Source organism: Pempheris klunzingeri, chromosome 18 (assembly GCF_042242105.1).
Source record: "Pempheris klunzingeri isolate RE-2024b chromosome 18, fPemKlu1.hap1, whole genome shotgun sequence".
Lineage (NCBI taxonomy): Eukaryota > Metazoa > Chordata > Actinopteri > Acropomatiformes > Pempheridae > Pempheris > Pempheris klunzingeri.
Genome location: NC_092029.1, coordinates 366,940 through 386,939, shown reverse-complemented (window position 1 = coordinate 386,939; position 20,000 = coordinate 366,940). Strand labels below are relative to the sequence as shown.

Below are 20,000 nucleotides of genomic sequence, written 5' to 3'. Positions count from 1 at the left end.
GTACTACCTTCAGTGTACTACTGCAGTACTACCTTCAGTGTACTACTGCAGTACTACCTTCAGTGTACTACCTTCAGTGTACTACCTTCAGTGTACTACTGCAGTACTACCTTCAGTGTACTACCCTCAGTGTACTACTGCAGTACTACCTTCAGTGTACTACCTTCAGTGTACTACTGCAGTACTACCTTCAGTGTACTACCTTCAGTGTACTACTGCAGTACTACCTTCAGTGTACTACTGCAGTACTACCTTCAGTGTACTACCTTCAGTGTACTACTGCAGTACTACCTTCAGTGTACTACCTTCAGTGTACTACCTTCAGTGTACTACTGCAGTACTACCTTCACTAGTGTTAGCATGAAAACAGACTTTTAGTAAAAGTGCCAAATATTTCAGGGTAACTGACTATTGATGATTGATGACTGACTATTGATGATTGATGACTGACTATTGATGACTGACTATTGATGACTGACTAATAATGATTGATGACTGACTATTGATGATTGATGACTGACTATTAATGATTGATGACTGACTATTAATGATTGATGACTGACTATTGATGACTGACTATTAATGATTGATGACTGACTATTGATGATTAATGACTGACTATTGATGATTGATGACTGACTATTGATGATTGATGACTGACTATTGATGATTGATGACTGACTATTAATGATTGATGACTGACTATTGATGATTGACTATTGATGATTGATGACTGACTATTGATGATTAATGACTGACTATTAATGATTGATGACTGACTATTGATGACTGACTATTAATGATTGATGACTGACTATTAATGATTGATGACTGACTATTAATGATTGATGACTGACTATTGATGACTGACTATTGATGATTTATGACTGACTATTGATGATTGATGACTGACTATTGATGACTGACTATTGATGATTGATGACTGACTATTGATGATTGATGACTGACTATTGATGATTGATGACTGACTATTGATGACTGACTATTGATGGCTGCAGCAGCTGTGAAGGTGGAGCTCAGTTTCCTGTTGATGATTACAGTTTGATGATTGATCAGATTGATCAGGTATTAATACTAATCACTTTAGGTTGAGAGCACCAAGATCAATAATGAAAATAGTTCCACTTCATCATGTGACTCGTTATTCTTCCATCGTGTTGCCTAAAAACTCACCGTCCGTCGGCTTCGGCTTCTGTTTCAGTCTCCAGCAGCTGTAAGAAGAGGCAGTTAGCCGGGGGGGGGCGCTGCAGAGCCTCTGAGAGCGGCACAGAAAACCAGCGGAGCCTGAACGCATCTTCATTTAAACAGCAGCAGCTCAGCGTTCAAAAACTTTATTGTCTATCACAGGTGGATGGTAATGGTAATTCATGTGTCCTCTATGTTTTCCAGCCCTCAGGAAGTTTAATCCAAGAGGGGGGGACCTCATCATCACCACCAGAAGGGTCATCGAGCTTTCTTGCAGCTTCGAGTTCCGTAAGTGCCAAACAAGCACTTTTAAAATGACAAGCCTCACAAGCAGACTGTTCTTAAACCAGGAGCCAACTGGGAATCATGTGGCGTTGTAGGAAATGAGTCCTCTTTGACAAATGCTCAGGAAGTTTTTTTCAGTATGTTCCAGTGACTACTTCTGCCTGTACTTTATATATACATATACATATATTCCCCCGTAGGTAATGAGCCTAGATGCCAACATCGACACTGATGCATGCAGTCTTGAAAGCCCACATGCTGATATTAACGACCCAGATGTCCCACTCCTACAACGAACTGACAGCATATTTGTACGTTTGTTTAATGAAAACTAGCAGGACATTTAACTTTTAAAAGAGAAAATGGTTACAGAGAACAATTCTGTTAATTTTCTATATTTATGTCGCTTCTTGTAAAGTGTCAGCTTCAGGTTTTCAGGGGGTCTTACACACTTGTGTTCTTCCGAGGTTCAGTAGAAGTGCACTGCTGATGCAGAGGGACCAGCACCTCTAAAATGTTGCCTCTCCTCACTCTACAAACACAGTTGGTGGTTAAGCAGCAGGTGAGTGAGCAGTGAGTCAGTGAAGAAACGGCACCTGACGGGTACAGGAAGTGTTTTACTGGACCGATTCTCCTCCTCTGCTGCTTTATCTCCGCTCCTCGTTTGTCTGTCAGTGGATTAAACGGCAGACGTCCACTCGGCTGACATTTTCTCACTCCGATAAAAGTTTATCTCCAGCCGACTGGATTAATTAAAGCTCGGACGTGATCTCATCGGATCGGACGGACGGGAAATGTCACGGACAGACAAACATCAGCCGAGTCGAAGAAAACAATGAACACCAGTTCAGTGTTGGGATGAACGTGTGTTTAATGCTCCCAAAAGTTTCAGTCACATTTTACTGCAGCTTGGTGTGCAGTTGCCATAGTAACAGTTGGTAAAATGCTGCCCCCCCGCAGCGCTACGACTGACTGTCGCTGTGGAACCTGCTGGTTAGTAAGAAGACAGGTACGACATCCTCTACACTTCCACTCATCCTCTACACTTCCACTCATCCTCTACACTTCCACTCGTCCTCTACACTTCTACTCATCCTCTACACTTCCACTCATCCTCTACACTCGTCCTCTACACTTCCACTCATCCTCTACACTTCCACTCATCCTCTACACTTCTACTCATCCTCTACACTTCCACTCATCCTCTACACTCGTCCTCTACACTTCCACTCATCCTCTACACTTCTACTCATCCTCTACACTCGTCCTCTACACTTCCACTCGTCCTCTACACTTCCACTCGTCCTCTACACTTCCACTCATCCTCTACACTTCTACTCATCCTCTACACTCGTCCTCTACACTTCCACTCATCCTCTACACTCATCCTCTACACTTCCACTCATCCTCTACACTTCCACTCATCCTCTACACTTCCACTCATCCTCTACACGTCTACTCATCCTCTACACTTCCACTCATCCTCTACACTTCCACTCATCCTCTACACTTCCACTCATCCTCTACACGTCCACTCAGATCTCTTCTTTACAAAGAACTATAAAACTGTACAGTAAGAAAGAAATAAAAAAGTCTGAGTGTCTCAGCGGAGCAACGGCACTAAAACGTTTCAGAGGAACTGTTCATGCAGAGCCTGAGAAGGTTTTAATGTGGACGGAGGAGGAGGAGGAGGAGGAGGAGGAGGAGGAGGAGGAAACACAGCCATCACTTTAAAAAGAATCAACCAAATGTTTTTTTACAACATTTTTACATTTTACACTTACTGATTACAAATATCTGAGGAACAAACGATCTCTGAAACTGCTGTCTGAAGAGGATGAACCAGCAGACAGCAGCTCCTGTCTGCAGAGGATGAACCCCTGGATGTTCAGACTATCAGTGGATCACTGAGAGACTGAAGGAACCTTAAAAACAGACAGGTTCTCTATGAGGTTCTGCAGCCTCTGTTTTTCAGTGTCTCCTGCTGCAGTATCCATGCCGGTCTCTCCTCTCACACCTCCACCTCCTGCTGCCCTCCCTGCGTGGCGGAAGCAGCTGTTGTCACGGTGATGTCGAAGCAGGTCTCCATCATGACGCGGGACTTGCAGAGGTTGACACAATACTCCAGCTCGGCCGTGGCCTGAGCCAGAGCCTCCAGGTACTCCTGGGACTCCCGGTCCAGGTCCTGGTCCACGTCGACTGGAGGGAGGACAGACAGGAAGAGAAGAGTTAGAGCTCAAAACCTTTAAAAACATGGAGCACGTCCACAAAACCGAACCAGCTCGGAAGCTCAGAAGAACCCAGCAGATGGCAGCTCCCGTCTGTAGAGGACGAACCAGCAGATGGCAGCTCCCGTCTGCAGAGGACGAACCAGCAGACGGCAGCTCCCGTCTGCAGAGGACGAACCAGCAGACGGCAGCTCCCGTCTGCAGAGGACGAACCAGCAGATGGCAGCTCCCGTCTGCAGAGGACGAACCAGCAGACGGCAGCTCCTGTCTGCAGAGGACGAACCAGCAGATGGCAGCTCCCGTCTGCAGAGGACGAACCAGCAGACGGCAGCTCCTGTCTGCAGAGGATAGTTGTGTCTGCAGCTCCTCTCTCTCCCTCCTTTTGTTCTCAGGAGCCACAATAGAAGCATGATGGAGCTGCAGAGGACAAGGCTTCAGCCTCAGGACGCCGGCAGGCGCCACTCAGCTGGAGACTCTTGTTTTGGTCCGGAGCTGCCGTTTGGCGTGGGGGGGGGGGGGGTCTCTGAGGGGCTCAGTGTTAAAATGCAGCACACATCCTACAGTCATAATGTTGAAGGTTTGCGGTAAACAATGAGCGGGTTCACCCTCGGCTGACCATGACCACGGCAGCATCTTCAGCAGGATTACAGACACACAGTTTAATCTGCTGTCTGCTGAGGAGACACTGACAAGTCTATCCTCTGCTGTCAAGAACACATTCTGTTTACTGTAGAATACAAATCTAGACATGCTGCACACACACAGTATATATAGTATATATACTGTATATATACTATATATACTGTATATATACTATATATACTGTATATATAGTGTGGTAGGTTTTTCCAATAAAACCATCCACAGGAGCTTATTTCCAAAAAAAGTGTGTCCTCCACAAAAGTTCCTCTTCTCACATTTATTGAACAAAATATACAAAAAATAGAAGCCATGTTTTCTGTCCAGACACGGCTGTAAATATACACAAGACCTCAAAGGTCTCAGCTCGTTCCTAACACTTTCTCAACACGTAACACGGTTCCCACAAACACGTTCAGAAGAAACCGTGAGCTCCTCTCGACTCTCTGGTCTTCTCCCACAGTACCTAGCATCACACAGATCGCCGCACTTTCTTAAAGCGACAGGCTCCTATTTTTGACCTTAGTTCTTATGAGTACATTAGCTTGAAATAACCAAATACTGTGGCTGTGTACATTATAATAATGCAAATGTTACTAAATTATGCATGTAAAAACTATTTAAATGCCATAAAATAATAACTGATTAATAACTTAACTGAAATTGTCATCAATTAACACAAACAATGCATACTGCACCTACAGGTAGTATATTTATACCAACAGCTCTGCTGTCTAAACAGCTTTGTACAGTTTGTAGATCCTGGACTTAAAGTGTCTTTGTTCTCTTCTGGTACAGCAACTCTGGGACATGAACGGCTTTGATGAGGCTGATGATGATGATGATGATGGTGATGATGAAGGTGATGATGGTGATGATGAAGGTGATGATGGTGATGATGATGATGATGATGATGAAGGTGATGATGGTGATGACGATAATGAAGGTTATGATGATGATGATGATGAAGGTGATGATGGTGATGACGATAATGAAGGTTATGATGATGATGATGATGATGAAGGTGATGATGGTGATGACGATAATGAAGGTTATGATGATGATGATGATGAAGGTGATGATGGTGATGACGATGAAGGTTATGATGATGATGATGATGAAGGTGATGATGGTGATGACGATGAAGGTTATGATGATGATGAAGGTGATGATGGTGATGACGATGAAGGTTATGATGATGATGATGAAGGTTATGATGATGATGAAGGTGATGATGGTGATGACGATGAAGGTTATGATGATGATGATGAAGGTTATGATGATGATGAAGGTGATGATGGTGATGACGATGAAGGTTATGATGATGATGAAGGTGATGATGGTGATGACGATGAAGGTTATGATGATGATGATGAAGGTTATGATGATGATGAAGGTGATGATGGTGATGACGATGAAGGTTATGATGATGATGATGAAGGTTATGATGATGATGAAGGTGATGCTGATGGTGATGATGATGATGAAGGTGATGATGGTGATGACGATGAAGCTCAGACCACAGCTGGCTGAGAGCGTGTAATGAACGGACATGAGGACGGTACTCACACTCTCCGCTCCACCTGGAGGGGGGCAGCATCAGCCGGCTCTTGGCCTCCTGCAGCTCCACCTTCAGCCGCTCCTGTTTGTTCTTCAGCTCTCTGATCTGCTGCTGACGCTTCTCCAGCATCCGGAGCCGGGCGTTAAAGTAGAGCAGACCCTGAGGAGCACACACAGGGGGGGGGGTAACCTACCCTGAGGAGCACACAGAGCCCTGAGGTGATGGGGGGGGGGGTAACCTACCCTGAGGAGCACACAGAGCCCTGAGGTGATGGGGGGGGGGGTAACCTACCCTGAGGAGCACACAGAGCCCTGAGGTGATGGGGGGGGGGGGTAACCTACCCTGAGGAGCACACAGAGCCCTGAGGTGATGGGGGGGGGGTCTGTGTCCACTGCTGGATTTAATTAGAAGGCAGCCAGAGATAAAATTAGCACGGCGCTGATCTGCTGCTGACTTAATCTGTGGCCGGAGGATTCAGGACATCTGAGGACGAGCAGCTGACACATGATCACTGTTATTGATTATCATCCACTCAGACACTTGATTGGATCCATCACAGCCTGATCAGCCTGGGGGGTTAGGGTTAGCACGCCGTTCTAGCTCGCCGCTTAGAGTCCATGTAGGGGGGGTTAGACACATGCTCTCCCACAGGAGACCGAGGGGGGGGGTTGCTGGCAGGCGCTAACAGGCTACATCTGTTAGCGGTTGTTAAGCAGACAGAACTATTGCTTCATTTATACATGTTCAGGTTCCTCTTCTCTTTTTATTTCCCAATTATTCAAATATTTTCATTAGATTTCTGTTTACTGCGTGCTGATTGGTCACCACCTCGTGTGACTCACCTTTTCGACATCGTGGAACGGCTGCTGAGAGAAAACAGAGACAGAGAGGAGACGGTTAAACTCAGATCGTCTCTAACTGAAGAGAAATCTGAGCTCCTTCCAGCTCAGTTCACGTCTTTCCTTCCCTCGACACGCTGAAGGTTAACGACCCGCAAACACAGAGAGCCGGCGGCCATGAAGAGCAGCCAGCCGAGGCCGAAGCTCCGTCCTCCTCCCCCCCCCTCCTCCTCCTCCCCCTCCTCCTCCTCTTGCCATCACTCACATCTGAACCAGTTAAGGCTGAACTGTGACTGACAGCCTGCTGGTGGACTGAGGGAGCCGAAGGGAGAAACTAGTTTATCATCCATCGTATCTCATCAATGAGCCGCTTTGGTTTCACGGCGAATCAAAGCGCAGCGCTGATTATTCCAGCGAGGCCCTTTACAATACCCAGAGTAAGAGTTTGGACCCCCCCCCCATGTGGATGGTTTCCTGTATAAACTCTACTGCCGGGGACTCACAGGAGGATTAGAACCAGTGCCGCCTTCACATTTTGTCGATTCAATAAAAATCAACCTGCAAGAAGCCAAAGTAGAAGAACGACGACACGGGGGCTGAAAAAGGTTAAAGGTTAGACAGAATACAGCTTCACTGTTTCTACACACAAACACTGAGTGATTTGACTGGGGGGGGTGACGGGTCACAGCTGTTTATCACATCTCATGAGCTGCACCGTGTTTTCAGGACTGACTGCCTCACCTCTGACCCCGTGGCCCCCTCCCTCCTCCTCTGCAGGCGCTCCACGTCGTCGATCTCGTACACCTTTATCTCGAAGGGCTCCTTTAGGGCGCCGCCCAGCGTTGGCAGGTCCACCCACTGGCCCCCCACCTTCCTGCCCAGAGAGGAGGTGTCTGGGAGGGGGGCAGGGATCAGACGGCGCCGCTGGAACCCTGAACCAAAGTAGAAATACTGACATGAATAAAAGGCTCGTTCTCTTTAATCAGCCCAGTTTAGACGCACTAATCCCTCCGCTCCCATTCATGCTGATGTGGTTTTAACTCCACCGCCGACAACCTAAAGACCTCAGTCTCACTCTTCATGACTGCCAGAAAGCTGCAGCACAAATTCATTTAATGATCATGACTGCTCAGATTACAGCCCGGAGCTCCAAACACTGACTGTTACAACACGGTGGCTGTCCGAGTGACAGACTGAGGAGGAGTGTTTTCTTTGGTGTGTAGTGGCTGGGGGAGGGACGGTGTGTGGGTGATAATTGGAGTTGGATATGTACACCGGGAATTGCGGCGGCCTCATGAAACATTCATGAGGCAGAAACGAGCCAAGATCCACAGAGCGATGGCAGGCAGATCACACGAGTGCTGGCGATGTGCATCAGGCTGCCTGACCTGCACAAATCACAGTCAGCCGCCGCACGGTAACGGCTCAGAGGCAGGAGACGCTACAGCATCGTCCCACATAACGTCCACGGATGAAGATTTTCCGATAAGGCCTGGCTGAGAGATAAACTGACGTGGTGAAACATCAGAGGGGCTTTGATAGATGAACCCCTCGATGAAAACATTGTCATGAACAGCCGCTCCATCCCATCATCACACACTCTAATGGATGGGAGCACATTTTGGAAAAATACATTCATAAATATGTTAATTTCTCGAGAAGAGACGTTTTATGGCTCTCTCGCTCTCTGAATATGGAGAAATAGATTTTGAATGTCAGACTTCTGCCATAAAACCTCATTTCAATAATAATTGGTTTTACTCCGTCCTCCATGTTCCTCCACCTCCATCAGGAGAGTTTCTCCTGCTGATCAGTGTTTCTGCTCAGGTTTAGCTGGTTTGGTCATTAAACTGATGTTGGATGTTCTTCTGCTGCTTTAAATGTGTCTCTAACAGGATAAAACAGGCCTCGTTTCTTCTTCTGCTGCTTTAAATGTGTTTCTAACAGGATCAAACGGCCTCGTTTCTTCTTCTGCTGCTTTAAATGTGTCTCTAACAGGATCAAACAGGCCTTGTTTCTTCTTCTGCTGCTTTAAATGTGTTTCTTGGATGTACTTCCTGCTTTGTTGTGCTGCAGCTACAGACAGCAGCTAAAGTCACAGTCAGAGTGTTTCTCCATCCCAGATGAACTTCTGGTCGTCATGGTGTTAAAAACCCTCTGAGCGGCTGACGTCTGGCCTGGTGCCCCCCCATTAGAGAATAATACTGATGTGCTGCTGGAATATACCACTGAAACGGGGGCTTTTATTTTGAAACCTGAGTGGATTCTCTTTGTTTGTCTGACCGCGGCGCACCTTGAATGATTTGAAGCATTAAACAGAGCGGACACCATCAGCAGCCAGAACGTCCACATTTCTCGAAAATTATTATTATTTATGTTTCATAGAATGTTTGTGAACCTTAACAGTGTAAAGCTAAAGTGTGCATGTGGACATACTAAAGTGTTAATTGTCCTGCTTACGTCCCTGCTACCTTCAGATCGAACTCTCTTAGATTTTAATGACCAACATGACATTCATGGACCAAATAATTCAGAGGCTGTGCCACCTTTTCTATTTTTGCAAAGTGGACTCACCATTTCCTCTCTTCTTGGGTGATTTAGAAACTCGGCTTCGGTTAGATGAGGACACTCCGCTCTCGCTCATGGAGTCATGCGCTGAAGAGGTGCTGCCGGTAGTCTCGCTGTCTCGGATCATGCTCTCATAGCCGCTGCTCCCCCCGCTGTGGTAAAACAGGGCTGTGCGGCCCATCGCGGGGGGCAGCTCCCCGCTGAGGATGCTGCTGTTGTCGCTGCCGTGCCCACTGCTGTAGCGCTGCGGCCTCCGAGGGGCGGTGATCTTGCTGTACGGTGATGGGAGCGGCGTGTCGATTGGTGACCCGCTGATGCTGCTTGTCCTGCTGTCAGCGCCGTCGTTTCCTGGTACTCTGGGCCCCCTGCTGAGCTGCTTTCTTTGGCTCCCAGTGGCTAGCTCGCTAACCCGGCTGTTAGCCGCCCTGCTGATGGCCTGCTTTGTGCCCATGATGGTGCCTCTTCCCGTCTTGGCTCCTGCCGCTGACCGAGCTGGGGACTTACCAGTTGGAGGGAGGCCGGTGTTTCGTCCAGCTACATTATCGAGAGGTTTAGGGGAGGAGCTCAGGTTCTTGGAATTGTTGGTAGACAGAGTTCGAACCTTTGAACCCCCAGAAACTGCAGTTCGTGAGCTGCTGTTGCCTTTGACCTGCCCCGGTTTGCTTGCAGTTGCAAAGACACCAGAAGAAACTTGGGAAGAGGAAGCACATGTGGAGGTGGAGGCTGGAACCCCGAGTCTCGGCACTGATCTGTTGGATCTGCTGTTACCTCCCAAAGTAGCACCACTGTTCTCCCTGAACAGTTCAGGCTTAAGCCCAATCAAGGCCTGACTGTCACATCTCTCTAGAGACATCAGACTGCTGTAGTAGCGTGAAGACTCTGCTTTGGCCCCCCGTGACTTCAGGCTTGAAGACGTCCTGGCAGATCCATGTTCAGTTTTTAAACTAGATGTCCTCTGGCTGAATGAATCCCCCCGGAGCCTGATGTTGAATTCTTCCTCTGAGGTTGATGTTTTAGGGAATAAGGACTTTCCAATGTCACTGCTTGTTTTTAAGGCACTTGGAGATGCAGTCCTCGTCTTTTGTTCTTGGCTCGACTGTTTGACAAGTGGAGCAGGAGGGGAGACATTTCCAGATCCAGACTTGGAAATCATGCTGCTTTTCTGCCCATTTGACTTTTTCCCCAAGGAGGAAAACCTCAGGGCACCTATCACTGTGGTAGCCTCATGACCCCATTTTGATTCAGAACTCTGGGGAACAGAAACAGTTCCCAGAGTCGTTGCACCTCGGGTGAGTCGTGGTAGCTTAATGAGAGTATCTCCTCTCCTGCTGCTGGACTTCTCACACCCGTCCACAACCCTCTGAGCTGAGGACGATATTTGTGCCTTTGGTGGTCGAGGTACACTGTTGCTGTTCCCTCCGGGCCTCTTGGAGGAAACACTACTCATGCCACTTCTTGGTGGCTTACCTGCAGAGAGAAACTCAACCTCTCTGGGATCAAAGTCGCTGCTTCCCTGAAGCAAAAGGTCATCATGTCTGCCTTCCTGTCTGCTGCAGCTCACAGCTGCAGATGAGGTAGGCTTGGTTTTCCTGGGAAGACTGGAATGGACGACATGATGGGGAATCTGGGCTGACGCTGAAGCATTCAGAGTACTGGGTCTTGCCTTGAGAGGGCCTTTGAGAGAGGCTTTGGTGGAGTCTTGGGTGGGGGGGCACTTGGTAAATGAAGTTTTGTTTGGAGTAGCAGGGTCACTGTCTAGCTCTGAGAAACAAACGCCGCTGTCGTTCAGGGAGCTTTTGATGCCGTGCTGCAAAAATGGCTGCTTATGGAATAAACCTGGCGAGGTCAGTGTGGATGCATTCTCTGTTGCCGTGTCTTTGTCCCTCAGATAAAACCTGCTTTTTGAATGAATGCCTTCATTCTCAGTTGAATCAGCACTCAATTCACTGGGCTGCGAGTCAACACCTGACTGCTTGTTGCCATGTTGGGAAATTTCCTGGCTGTCTGTGCCAACATCAGCCCCAGGTCCAATGGCACAATGAGATGTGTAAGCATCATACTCGTCGTTTATACTGCTGATGATGCTTACAGGACGGGCACAAGAGGCGAAGGCCTGCAGAGAGCAGTCACTGCTGAAGGTGAGGAGGTTTGCTGGGCGGCCATTGTCCGGGACAAGGCCATGGGGCAGCTCCTCTACAACCGTAAACACAAGCTCATCCTCTCCGTTCAGCTCCACAGGCTGCTGCAGTGTTACGGTAGTCCTCAGAAAATCCGTGTCGAGGCATCTTCCTACCAGCGCTGCCCGAAGGTTGTTGACGTCTATGAGGCTGCTGCTTGTGTGAGGTTGGCCTTGTCTCAGTGCTTGTTGGCTCATACCCACAGGGGGAGTCCTATGGGAAACCTCCCCGGGCTGAGATGCTGCCCTGGATGTCCTGGTTAAGGATGGTGAGGCCGAAGGCTTGGGTACACCTCCTCTGGGGTAGACTTTCTCTCGCACCACAGGCTCTGAGTCCTGGGAAAAAGCCCCACTGGGCTTTACCACACATGGCTGACAGGGTGTGGCTGAAAGTTTCTCCCCATCCGCACTTGTCCGTTTGGAGGTGTACGTGAGGCCACTGACTGAAGGGACTTTGGATTGTTCCTGATTGGATTTATTTGTGTGTGCGGTAGGTGTGCTGTCTAAGAATCTGTGGGAGGAGTTCTTATCAGATTTGGGTGGAGACGTAGCTCCAGTCTGAGTCTTAAGGGATGCTGCTTGTGCTGCTTTGCCCTCTGTGCTGCATGTGGCCAGGCCCTCGCTGCCATCGATGTAGTCAAGTCTCTCCTGCAGCTCTGCAAACGTGTTACACTTGAAGTGATCGCCGTCAGACCGGGCTGCATCTCTGACTCGCTTTTTGTTCAGTGAGGGGATGATGGGAACAAAGGAAGGTGGTCCCTCGTTGTCGCTCAGTTCTCGGTCTGAGATGGCCGTCCCTCCAAGCCCCACGTAGATGACGGTGTCGCAGGAGTGTTCGCTACTGGAGGAGTAGTCAGGATCGCTGGAAAGCAGCAGGGGCGTGTCCGGGTCGAGGGCCACGGTCCGAGGGTGGAAGGGTCGAAGATGAGGAGGTCGATGGGATTGACCTTCCTCACAGGAACTCTCCCCTCCAGATGAGCTGGAAGCGTACTGCAGATAACAGAAATAACAGAGACATGAACTACCAAGCACAGCCATTCCTAGATCATCCTTCGTCAGCAGAGCGTGAGGTTAAAAGTGCACACAGCACGCTGGATTAAAATAAATGTCAATGAGATGTATAATCTTGTTTTCATCCAGTTTCTTCAATCTATAAACACAAATAGAGCCTCTAATAAGAGTGAAAGGCTTCCTCATCTCACCAGAGAAGCGACGTCCCCGTAGGAAGCCCAGGAACAGTGACATTGATTATCTGTCATGTTATGGTAGAAAAACTACTGAATTATGGCTTTAGGACTGCATTACCTGATCATACAGATTTAAATCATAGATTGGGAGATTTTTACTGTTGTAGGCTCAGGAGATCAATTCAAACGATCAAAACCTTTATAAATTTTTTTTTTTTTTAACACAGTAAAGTCTCAACTTTCTCCAGAGGGAATATTTGATAGTTTCAGTCACATACGTTGGTATCTTTGGAGAACAGTAATTACACCCTGAAGGTTCCACTGTTAAGCATGTTTTGCTAACATGTTCTAGTCATTAATTGTTTAATTTCTTGGAACAGCATGAATGAACTCCCCCCAATGCGATTAAACATGAACTACGACAGAAATAAGCATCATTTAGTTATAACTGTCTATTTATCACAAATATATCAGGACTTTTACAGTCGACAGACAATAAAAGTCTCCTGATCTACTGCATAACGGATGAGATACCTTGGACTTCTTCTTCCTCATGCGGTGGATTCTTGAGGCTAGCTGCACTGTGGTCAGCGTCTCCATGTAGTTAGCCGGGGAGTCGGAGATGTGGGCGATCATGGTAGTTTGACAGTTGATGTTTCCGAGGGATTCGCTGAGCAGCATGGTGAGCTTACTGTCCCTGAATAATACATCAAGAAACCCCTCGTTAGCCCCAAAAAAGTGAGGAAAAAAAGAGCGAAGATGCATCAGAAGCCTGAGAAACCCCACAGGATCCCAGAAACCATTCATTACCCCACGCAACAGTTGGGCTCAAAAAGGAACGGGAATGATCCCTCATCCCACATTAATGAAGCCCACTTTGAACTACACGCCACATGTGATCTGTAGGCAGAAATGGAGCGAAAGGTCCATGAAATCTTGCCTTTGAAAAGACCTGGAGTAAAGCTAGAGTGAGCACATACTGCAATCTGACATACTTTTTAAACCATGACGACAAAGCTGAGATCCAGCTTTTTTCTTTTAGTTTCAGGGCGTTCCCTTCCCTTCTTTTCATCAGCTACCTTTGCATGATGCGACCAGAGGACGTCACTAGTTACACACAACCAGGGCGAATGTATACAAAGGCAATGGACAGATGTGATGAAATGCAAGTTTGTGAAGGTGCAAACTGATGTGAAACCTTGTTAAAAGCTTGAGCAAAACAAACGAAACACAAACAGTTCAGTGCTAAAATGATCGTGAACGACACGAAGCAGACATTTGCTCTGATTTTGTTACTGGCAGCTGGACGTGAATGTGTAAGGCAGGGTATATATCCAAAACATGGCCGCCTCTATCTGATGCTGATGTTTCATGTACTTGACGGACATCTGTGAAAACCAGAACTCTTTATTATCACGTACATGTGTGCAGATATGAAATGCTCAGACTGAAGTGAACATGGCAGCTCGTGCATATGCCCGTTAAGCTAACGTTCAATAACCTTTAGATTTGCTTATTTTGATTTGATTGACTATGAAAAAACTGCATTTCTTACATTCCTGCTGCTTTTGTTTCTACAGCCATGTCTTGTGTTACAACATAACAACATTATTGCTCATTCGTGCGTCGGATCCACGTCCGCTGCAGACAGTGATGGGCTCCTGAAGGGCCACGCTACACCCCTTCACCGTGTTTCATGATAATGGGGCTGGAGGCAACAATTTTAAGCCTCCTTCGGTTCTTAAAGAGTCACTGAGCCACAAAACAATCAGCCTGAATAACAGACTGAATATTAAGCCGGTCAGATGTATTCATCACTTTATCACTGAAAACTCATTAAAATCACTATAAATTCTGTCTCTTCTCTCCTCTCAGGGATCTTCAGCCCCTCTGATGCTCGGTCTCTGTGACCTTTGACCCCCGTCGGGTTCATTAAAATGTCCGGAGTGTGAGCTCGTACCTGTAGGGAATGTGCTTGGCCCCGTTGGCGAGGGCGAGGATGACGTTTCCCAGCGCAGACAGAGACAGGCACTGACCTCCACCCCCCTCTCTGGTCCTGCTGATGTCCGTCTCACAGCTTCCCAAATCCAGGAGGTGGAGGCGACTCCGGCCAGACACTGAAAGACGAGGGGGGGGGGCTTTTAAAAGGCTGCATACATTACGGCCTGTTTAACTGCTCGTTTGGCTGCTTAAATGAAATCGACGTATTTCAATAACTAATAATAAAAATAGCAAAAACATTATAGATAAAAGTGTCTGTGCACCTTCTGCTCTTATTGACATACGTAAAGTCTAATCTTGTACATACAGCAGAGGTTGAGCCCAGAGGTAAAATAGACCTTGGGCTGTGGGGGCACCGGAGCGGAGCCTTCATGCTAAAAGTCTGATCCAGTGATTCAGCTCGGTGGATTCACTGATTCCTGTGAGCAAACTGGGACACTGCAGGAGCAGAGAAGTAATAACAACAGCTCGCTATCAGACGGGACTCCAGCGTCCTCAGGCCACAGATAAGAACGCTCACCTCTCCGCTAACAAACTCCTGACTGATCCTGGACACGTCTTTGTTCCATAAGACCCACAATAACATGTGCAAGTCCCCAAAGAGTCCTGAGTCAGGATCAAACAAGTTTCAGGACTAAAGTCTGACACCAAGACCAGTCACACCTCGTTTTTAACTCACTTCAACTTTAGTCATCATTGGAGCTGCTTCTTCTCCGTGATGGAGTCTCTGATCTAACATTCCCATTAGTCTGCTCGTTCTAACAGCCTGTTCATTTCATTAAGTCAGAGAAATGATGGTGTGAACGATCAACGCTCACATCAGCAAGATTTAGAAACTGCTGAGAGCCGCCGTTTTATATTCCCCGCTTTATAAACACTGCAGGACACAACGGCTTCAGCCTCATTAGCCATGCAGATGTATTTCAGGAGCGGACGGAGGCAATGAGACACTAATAACTGTGGAAATGTCTCGGCTGTGACAGGCCTTAGCCTTAGCCTTAGCCTTAGCCTTAGCCTTAGCCTTAGCCTTAGCACAGCCTCTCTGGTGTTCATGTGGTTGCTGAGCAGGTCAGGAGCTCCAGGTGAAGCTAATTAGCAGCTACATGTTTGGTTCTAGTTTCTTTACAACAATATCCAAGCTGCCCAGGCCGCGTAGCTGGAACAAAAACACTAAAGGTGATGTTCAGACTTCCTGTCTCTGGCTCAGTTCTCAGCTCATCGGTTCCTCCTGAGAACCTTTAAAAACTATAGTTTAATGGTTAAAGAGGTTCAGTGATGTGGCAGCAGGAGCAAATGGTGCATTTGTTGGGACTACATTCAGCGGCGGATGAATCCACATGTGGTGCTGTAGTGAGTTTGATGGTGAAATGCACCTTGGGAGTCGCAGTTGACTTCTTCTTTGCTGTCTAGTTTCTTTAGTTTTAACCAATGGTTTCGTGCAGCATCTCCACACAAACACACACTGACTTGCTGCCTTGTTGCTCTTGTCCAGCCTCTCCTGGTAGACGTGCAGGGTGAACAGGAAGTGGGAGTTCCACCGGCCCTCCTGGTCGCTCGGCACCCGGCCGCTCCGCCTCGACGCCAGGGCGGCGTCCAGGAAAAACGCCGCTCGCTCGGCGTTGGTCGCCCGCAGCTCCGTCTGGTTCTGCAGCTGATGAAGAGAGAGATAATGAGGAGAGGCAGACGGCGGCCAGAGGTGAGGAAGCCGAGGAGTGTGACGAACACGCTGGCCAACCAGGGCGGCAGTGCGACCCCCCGGGGGGGTTCGGCTCTGGAAGAAAGACGTCATTTTATGAAGACGTCTCATTTAGACTGAAGAAGCTTCTCGGAGATAAAAGTGAGGGAACGATAACAGACAGAATGAGGGTCCATTAATAAAATGTGGAGAAAGAAAGAAAATGAAAGTGAGGGCAGATAAAAAGTGTCAGACAGAAGGAGCTCAGGGGAGAAAAGACTCTGGGGTGAGGAGGAGGAGGGAGGAGGAGGAGGAAGAGGGGAGGAGGTAAAGAGTTGTGAGGGAGAGATGAAACTCATCCAGGTGACCTGGTGGGTTCTGATAATAATATGTAGAAATTAAAATGCTGCGTTTATCACAGTAAAAAGAACACAGTCACATTTATTATATATTACTGTAAATATAGATTTAGACCATGTGTTTTATATATATATATATATTACAGTGTGTTATATGTGTGTGTGTTTGTGTATATAATATTCATATATATATATATATATGATATATATATATGAATATATATGGCCGTGTGTTTTGTAGGTGGAACGCTGCGTTACGTCACTGAGTTTTGCTCAGTTACACTCAGTCATGCAGAGTTCTGTTGTGCTCATGAAGTTAAAGTGTAGTTAGTTTAGTGAAAGTAGTTAAAGGGAAGTTAGTTTAGTGAAGGTAGTTAAAGTGTAGTTAGTTTAGTGAAAGTAGTTAAAGTGTAGTTAGTTTAGTGAAGGTATTTAAAGGGAAGTTAGTTTAGTGAAGGAAGTTAAAGTGTAGTTAGTTTAGTGAAGGTAGTTAAAGTGTAGTTAGTTTAGTGAAGGTAGTTAAAGGGAAGTTAGTTTAGTGAAGGTAGTTAAAGTGTAGTTAGTTTAGTGAAAGTAGTTAAAGTGTAGTTAGTTTAGTGAAGGTATTTAAAGGGAAGTTAGTTTAGTGAAGGAAGTTAAAGTGTAGTTAGTTTAGTGAAGGTAGTTAAAGTGTAGTTAGTTTAGTGAAGGTAGTTAAAGTGTAGTTAGTTTAGTGAAGGAAGTTAAAGTGTAGTTAGTTTAGTGAAGGTAGTTAAAGTGTAGTTAGTTTAGTGAAGGTAGTTAAAGGGAAGTTAGTTTAGTGAAGGTAGTTAAAGTGTAGTTAGTTTAGTGAGGGTAGTTAAAGGGAAGTTAGTTTAGTGAGGGTAGTTAAAGGGAAGTTCCCTACATTTCCATGATGTCATGTTAAAGTGAGGTCACGGTGTCTCCCTGTGTGCAGTAATAAGTAAGAAGCCTTCCCTCCATCTAACACCGTTTACTGAACTCTACCTGGGATCCACACAGGGGGTCTTCTCTCAGGGACACCGCGGGGCCCGGGGCCTCCTGGTGGCCCCCCCCTGAGGAGGAGGAGGAGAGTTCAGCCAGGAGGTCGGTGAGCGTCTCCTCCCGGCCGGAGATCTCCACGGCGGACGCCCTGACGGAGAAACGAGCTCCACACTTCTCCCTCCGCTCCTCGATCAGCTTAAAGAGCCACGAGATGGCTGTGGGAGCCACGCCCAGGCTCTGGGTGGAGCAGTCCCGACCAATCATGGTGTAGGTCTTACCTGGGGAGGGCGGAGTCAACGCGACAGTCATGTGACTTGTCACAAAAAGTGTGCGTGTGCGTGTGTGGTGTAGTTACCCAGGTTAGCGTGTCCGTAGCAGAAGATGCAGCCGTCGGCTCCGTTCACCACCGACTGGATGACCTCAGCCACCGTCCCCGAACACACCTCAGCCTATCAGCGCCGAGAAGCACTCAGTATCGACCAATCACGTTAGAGCACAGTCACCTCAGGGTTTACTCACTGAACTGTCCGTTATAATATGCTAAGCTAAGCTCCCTATAAGCTATGTTGTGTCGTTTGGTGTGGATATAGAAATGTTTTAAACGCTGTGATCCAGTTACTGTTAGTTTAAGAGCAGCTCTTTAGTTTCTAACGTTGTGTGACGTCACGTTAGGCTGATAAATTAGTTTATGCTATAAATGTTATGTCACACACGCTATGCTACATTATGCTATGTTATGCTATGCTACATTATGCCATGTTATGCTATGCTACATTATGCTATGTTATGCTATGCTACATTATGCTATGTTATGCTATGCTACATTATGCCATGTTATGCTATGCTACATTATGCTATGTTATGCTATGCTACATTATGCTATGTTATGCTATGCTACATTATGCCATGTTATGCTATGCTACATTATGCTATGTTATGCTATGCTACATTATGCTATGTTATGCTATGCTACATTATGCTATGTTATGCTATGCTACATTATATTATTATCACATAACAGAAGTTTTGCCCACAGTTCCCATCATGCATTGCATTGTTTACTGACTGTGTTAGCTGTGTGTGACGTCTGCGTGTCTCGTCCCGTCTCACCTGTGAGGCATCCTGGGAGAAGACGGCGTCGAACATGAAGGTCTTGGGGGCTGAGGCGGAGGATCGCCTCTGGGCGGCGGCAGAGAGCCCGCCGGCCGGCGCCTCGCAGAGGGTCAGCTGCTTCTTCCTGCCGTCCACCTTGAGGAGCGACACGGACTCTGAGGACTCGCTGCTGTGGACCGAACAGATCCGGACCGTCACGCGGACCTGGACGCAGACAGGAAGTCCACATCAGTGACCCGTTTATCAGGGGTTACTGACAGAGAGGTTGGAGGATCACACGATCAATCAGCCAATCAGACACCAGGATTCACCAGCATCACATCTCACTCAGTTTCCTGCCAAAAGCCTTAAAACCGCCAGCAGCCACGAACACAATCAGCAGTCTGTCTGAATGAACACATCGGGAGGGGGTAACTAAGTATGACACCCCCCCACACCGAGTGAGACACTTGGTGGTCGTTTGACGGTCGAGGGGCGCCATGTTTGTGACCCCTGCCCCCCCCCAGGGGATCAAGGATCAACTCTGGACGTCTTTTGAACCGTTTTAAGTCACAAGACGATTAAGAAATGACTTTTGTTCTTGAATGTGTCAGAGTTGATTCGGTCACTGAGCCTTTTTCCAAACCACACCGGCACTGTCCCGCCCTCTGCCGCGGACCGCTGGGACCCCTGACGGCTTCTTATTGGTCCGTCACAGAGCTGCTGAGTCGGCGCTTGGTGGCGGCGAGGAGGTCGAGCTGAAAGCCAATGACAACCTGAGATACAGCAGATTTTAAATGATGTGTCGCTGTGAGCCAGCGGAGCGAATCATCACCTCCTGAGCTGACCTGCAGTCAGCAGCCAGCTCCTGCAGGGATCCTGCTCCAGAATCAGAGGATCTTTGCTTTGGATCAGCTAATTACCCACACAGCATCATACTGGGGGGGGAGGATGCTGGTTTAGACTAGTTAGTGAGGCTGGTTGGTGAGGCTGGTTAATGAGGCTGGTTGGTGAGGCTGGTTAGTGAAGCTGGTTAGTGAGGCTGGTTAATGAGGCTGGTTGGTGATGCTGGTTAGTGAGGCAGGTTAGTGATGCTGGTTGGTGAGGCAGGTTGGTGATGCTGGTTAGTGAGGCTCGTTAGTGGTGCTGGTTAGTGGTGCTGGTTAGTGATGCTGGTTAGTGAGGCTGGTTAGTGATGCT

At 47.5% G+C, this 20,000-nt stretch overlaps 1 protein-coding gene across 1 annotated transcript in view; it reads right to left on the bottom strand.

Annotated features, from left to right (window-relative positions):
• kif26aa (kinesin family member 26Aa) overlaps window positions 1–20,000 on the bottom strand; it is a 55,808-nt gene that overhangs the window by 22,896 nt on the left and 12,912 nt on the right. The window contains exons 6-16 of the mRNA XM_070849818.1: window positions 18,819–19,025; window positions 18,064–18,157; window positions 17,712–17,986; window positions 16,158–16,341; window positions 14,650–14,806; window positions 13,224–13,386; window positions 9,333–12,492; window positions 7,500–7,690; window positions 6,762–6,782; window positions 5,928–6,078; window positions 3,509–3,690 (exon numbers count right to left, since the gene is read on the bottom strand). Coding sequence (XP_070705919.1) covers window positions 3,509–3,690; window positions 5,928–6,078; window positions 6,762–6,782; window positions 7,500–7,690; window positions 9,333–12,492; window positions 13,224–13,386; window positions 14,650–14,806; window positions 16,158–16,341; window positions 17,712–17,986; window positions 18,064–18,157; window positions 18,819–19,025 — 4,785 coding nt within the window. The remainder of the gene's footprint in view (window positions 1–3,508; window positions 3,691–5,927; window positions 6,079–6,761; window positions 6,783–7,499; window positions 7,691–9,332; window positions 12,493–13,223; window positions 13,387–14,649; window positions 14,807–16,157; window positions 16,342–17,711; window positions 17,987–18,063; window positions 18,158–18,818; window positions 19,026–20,000) is intronic.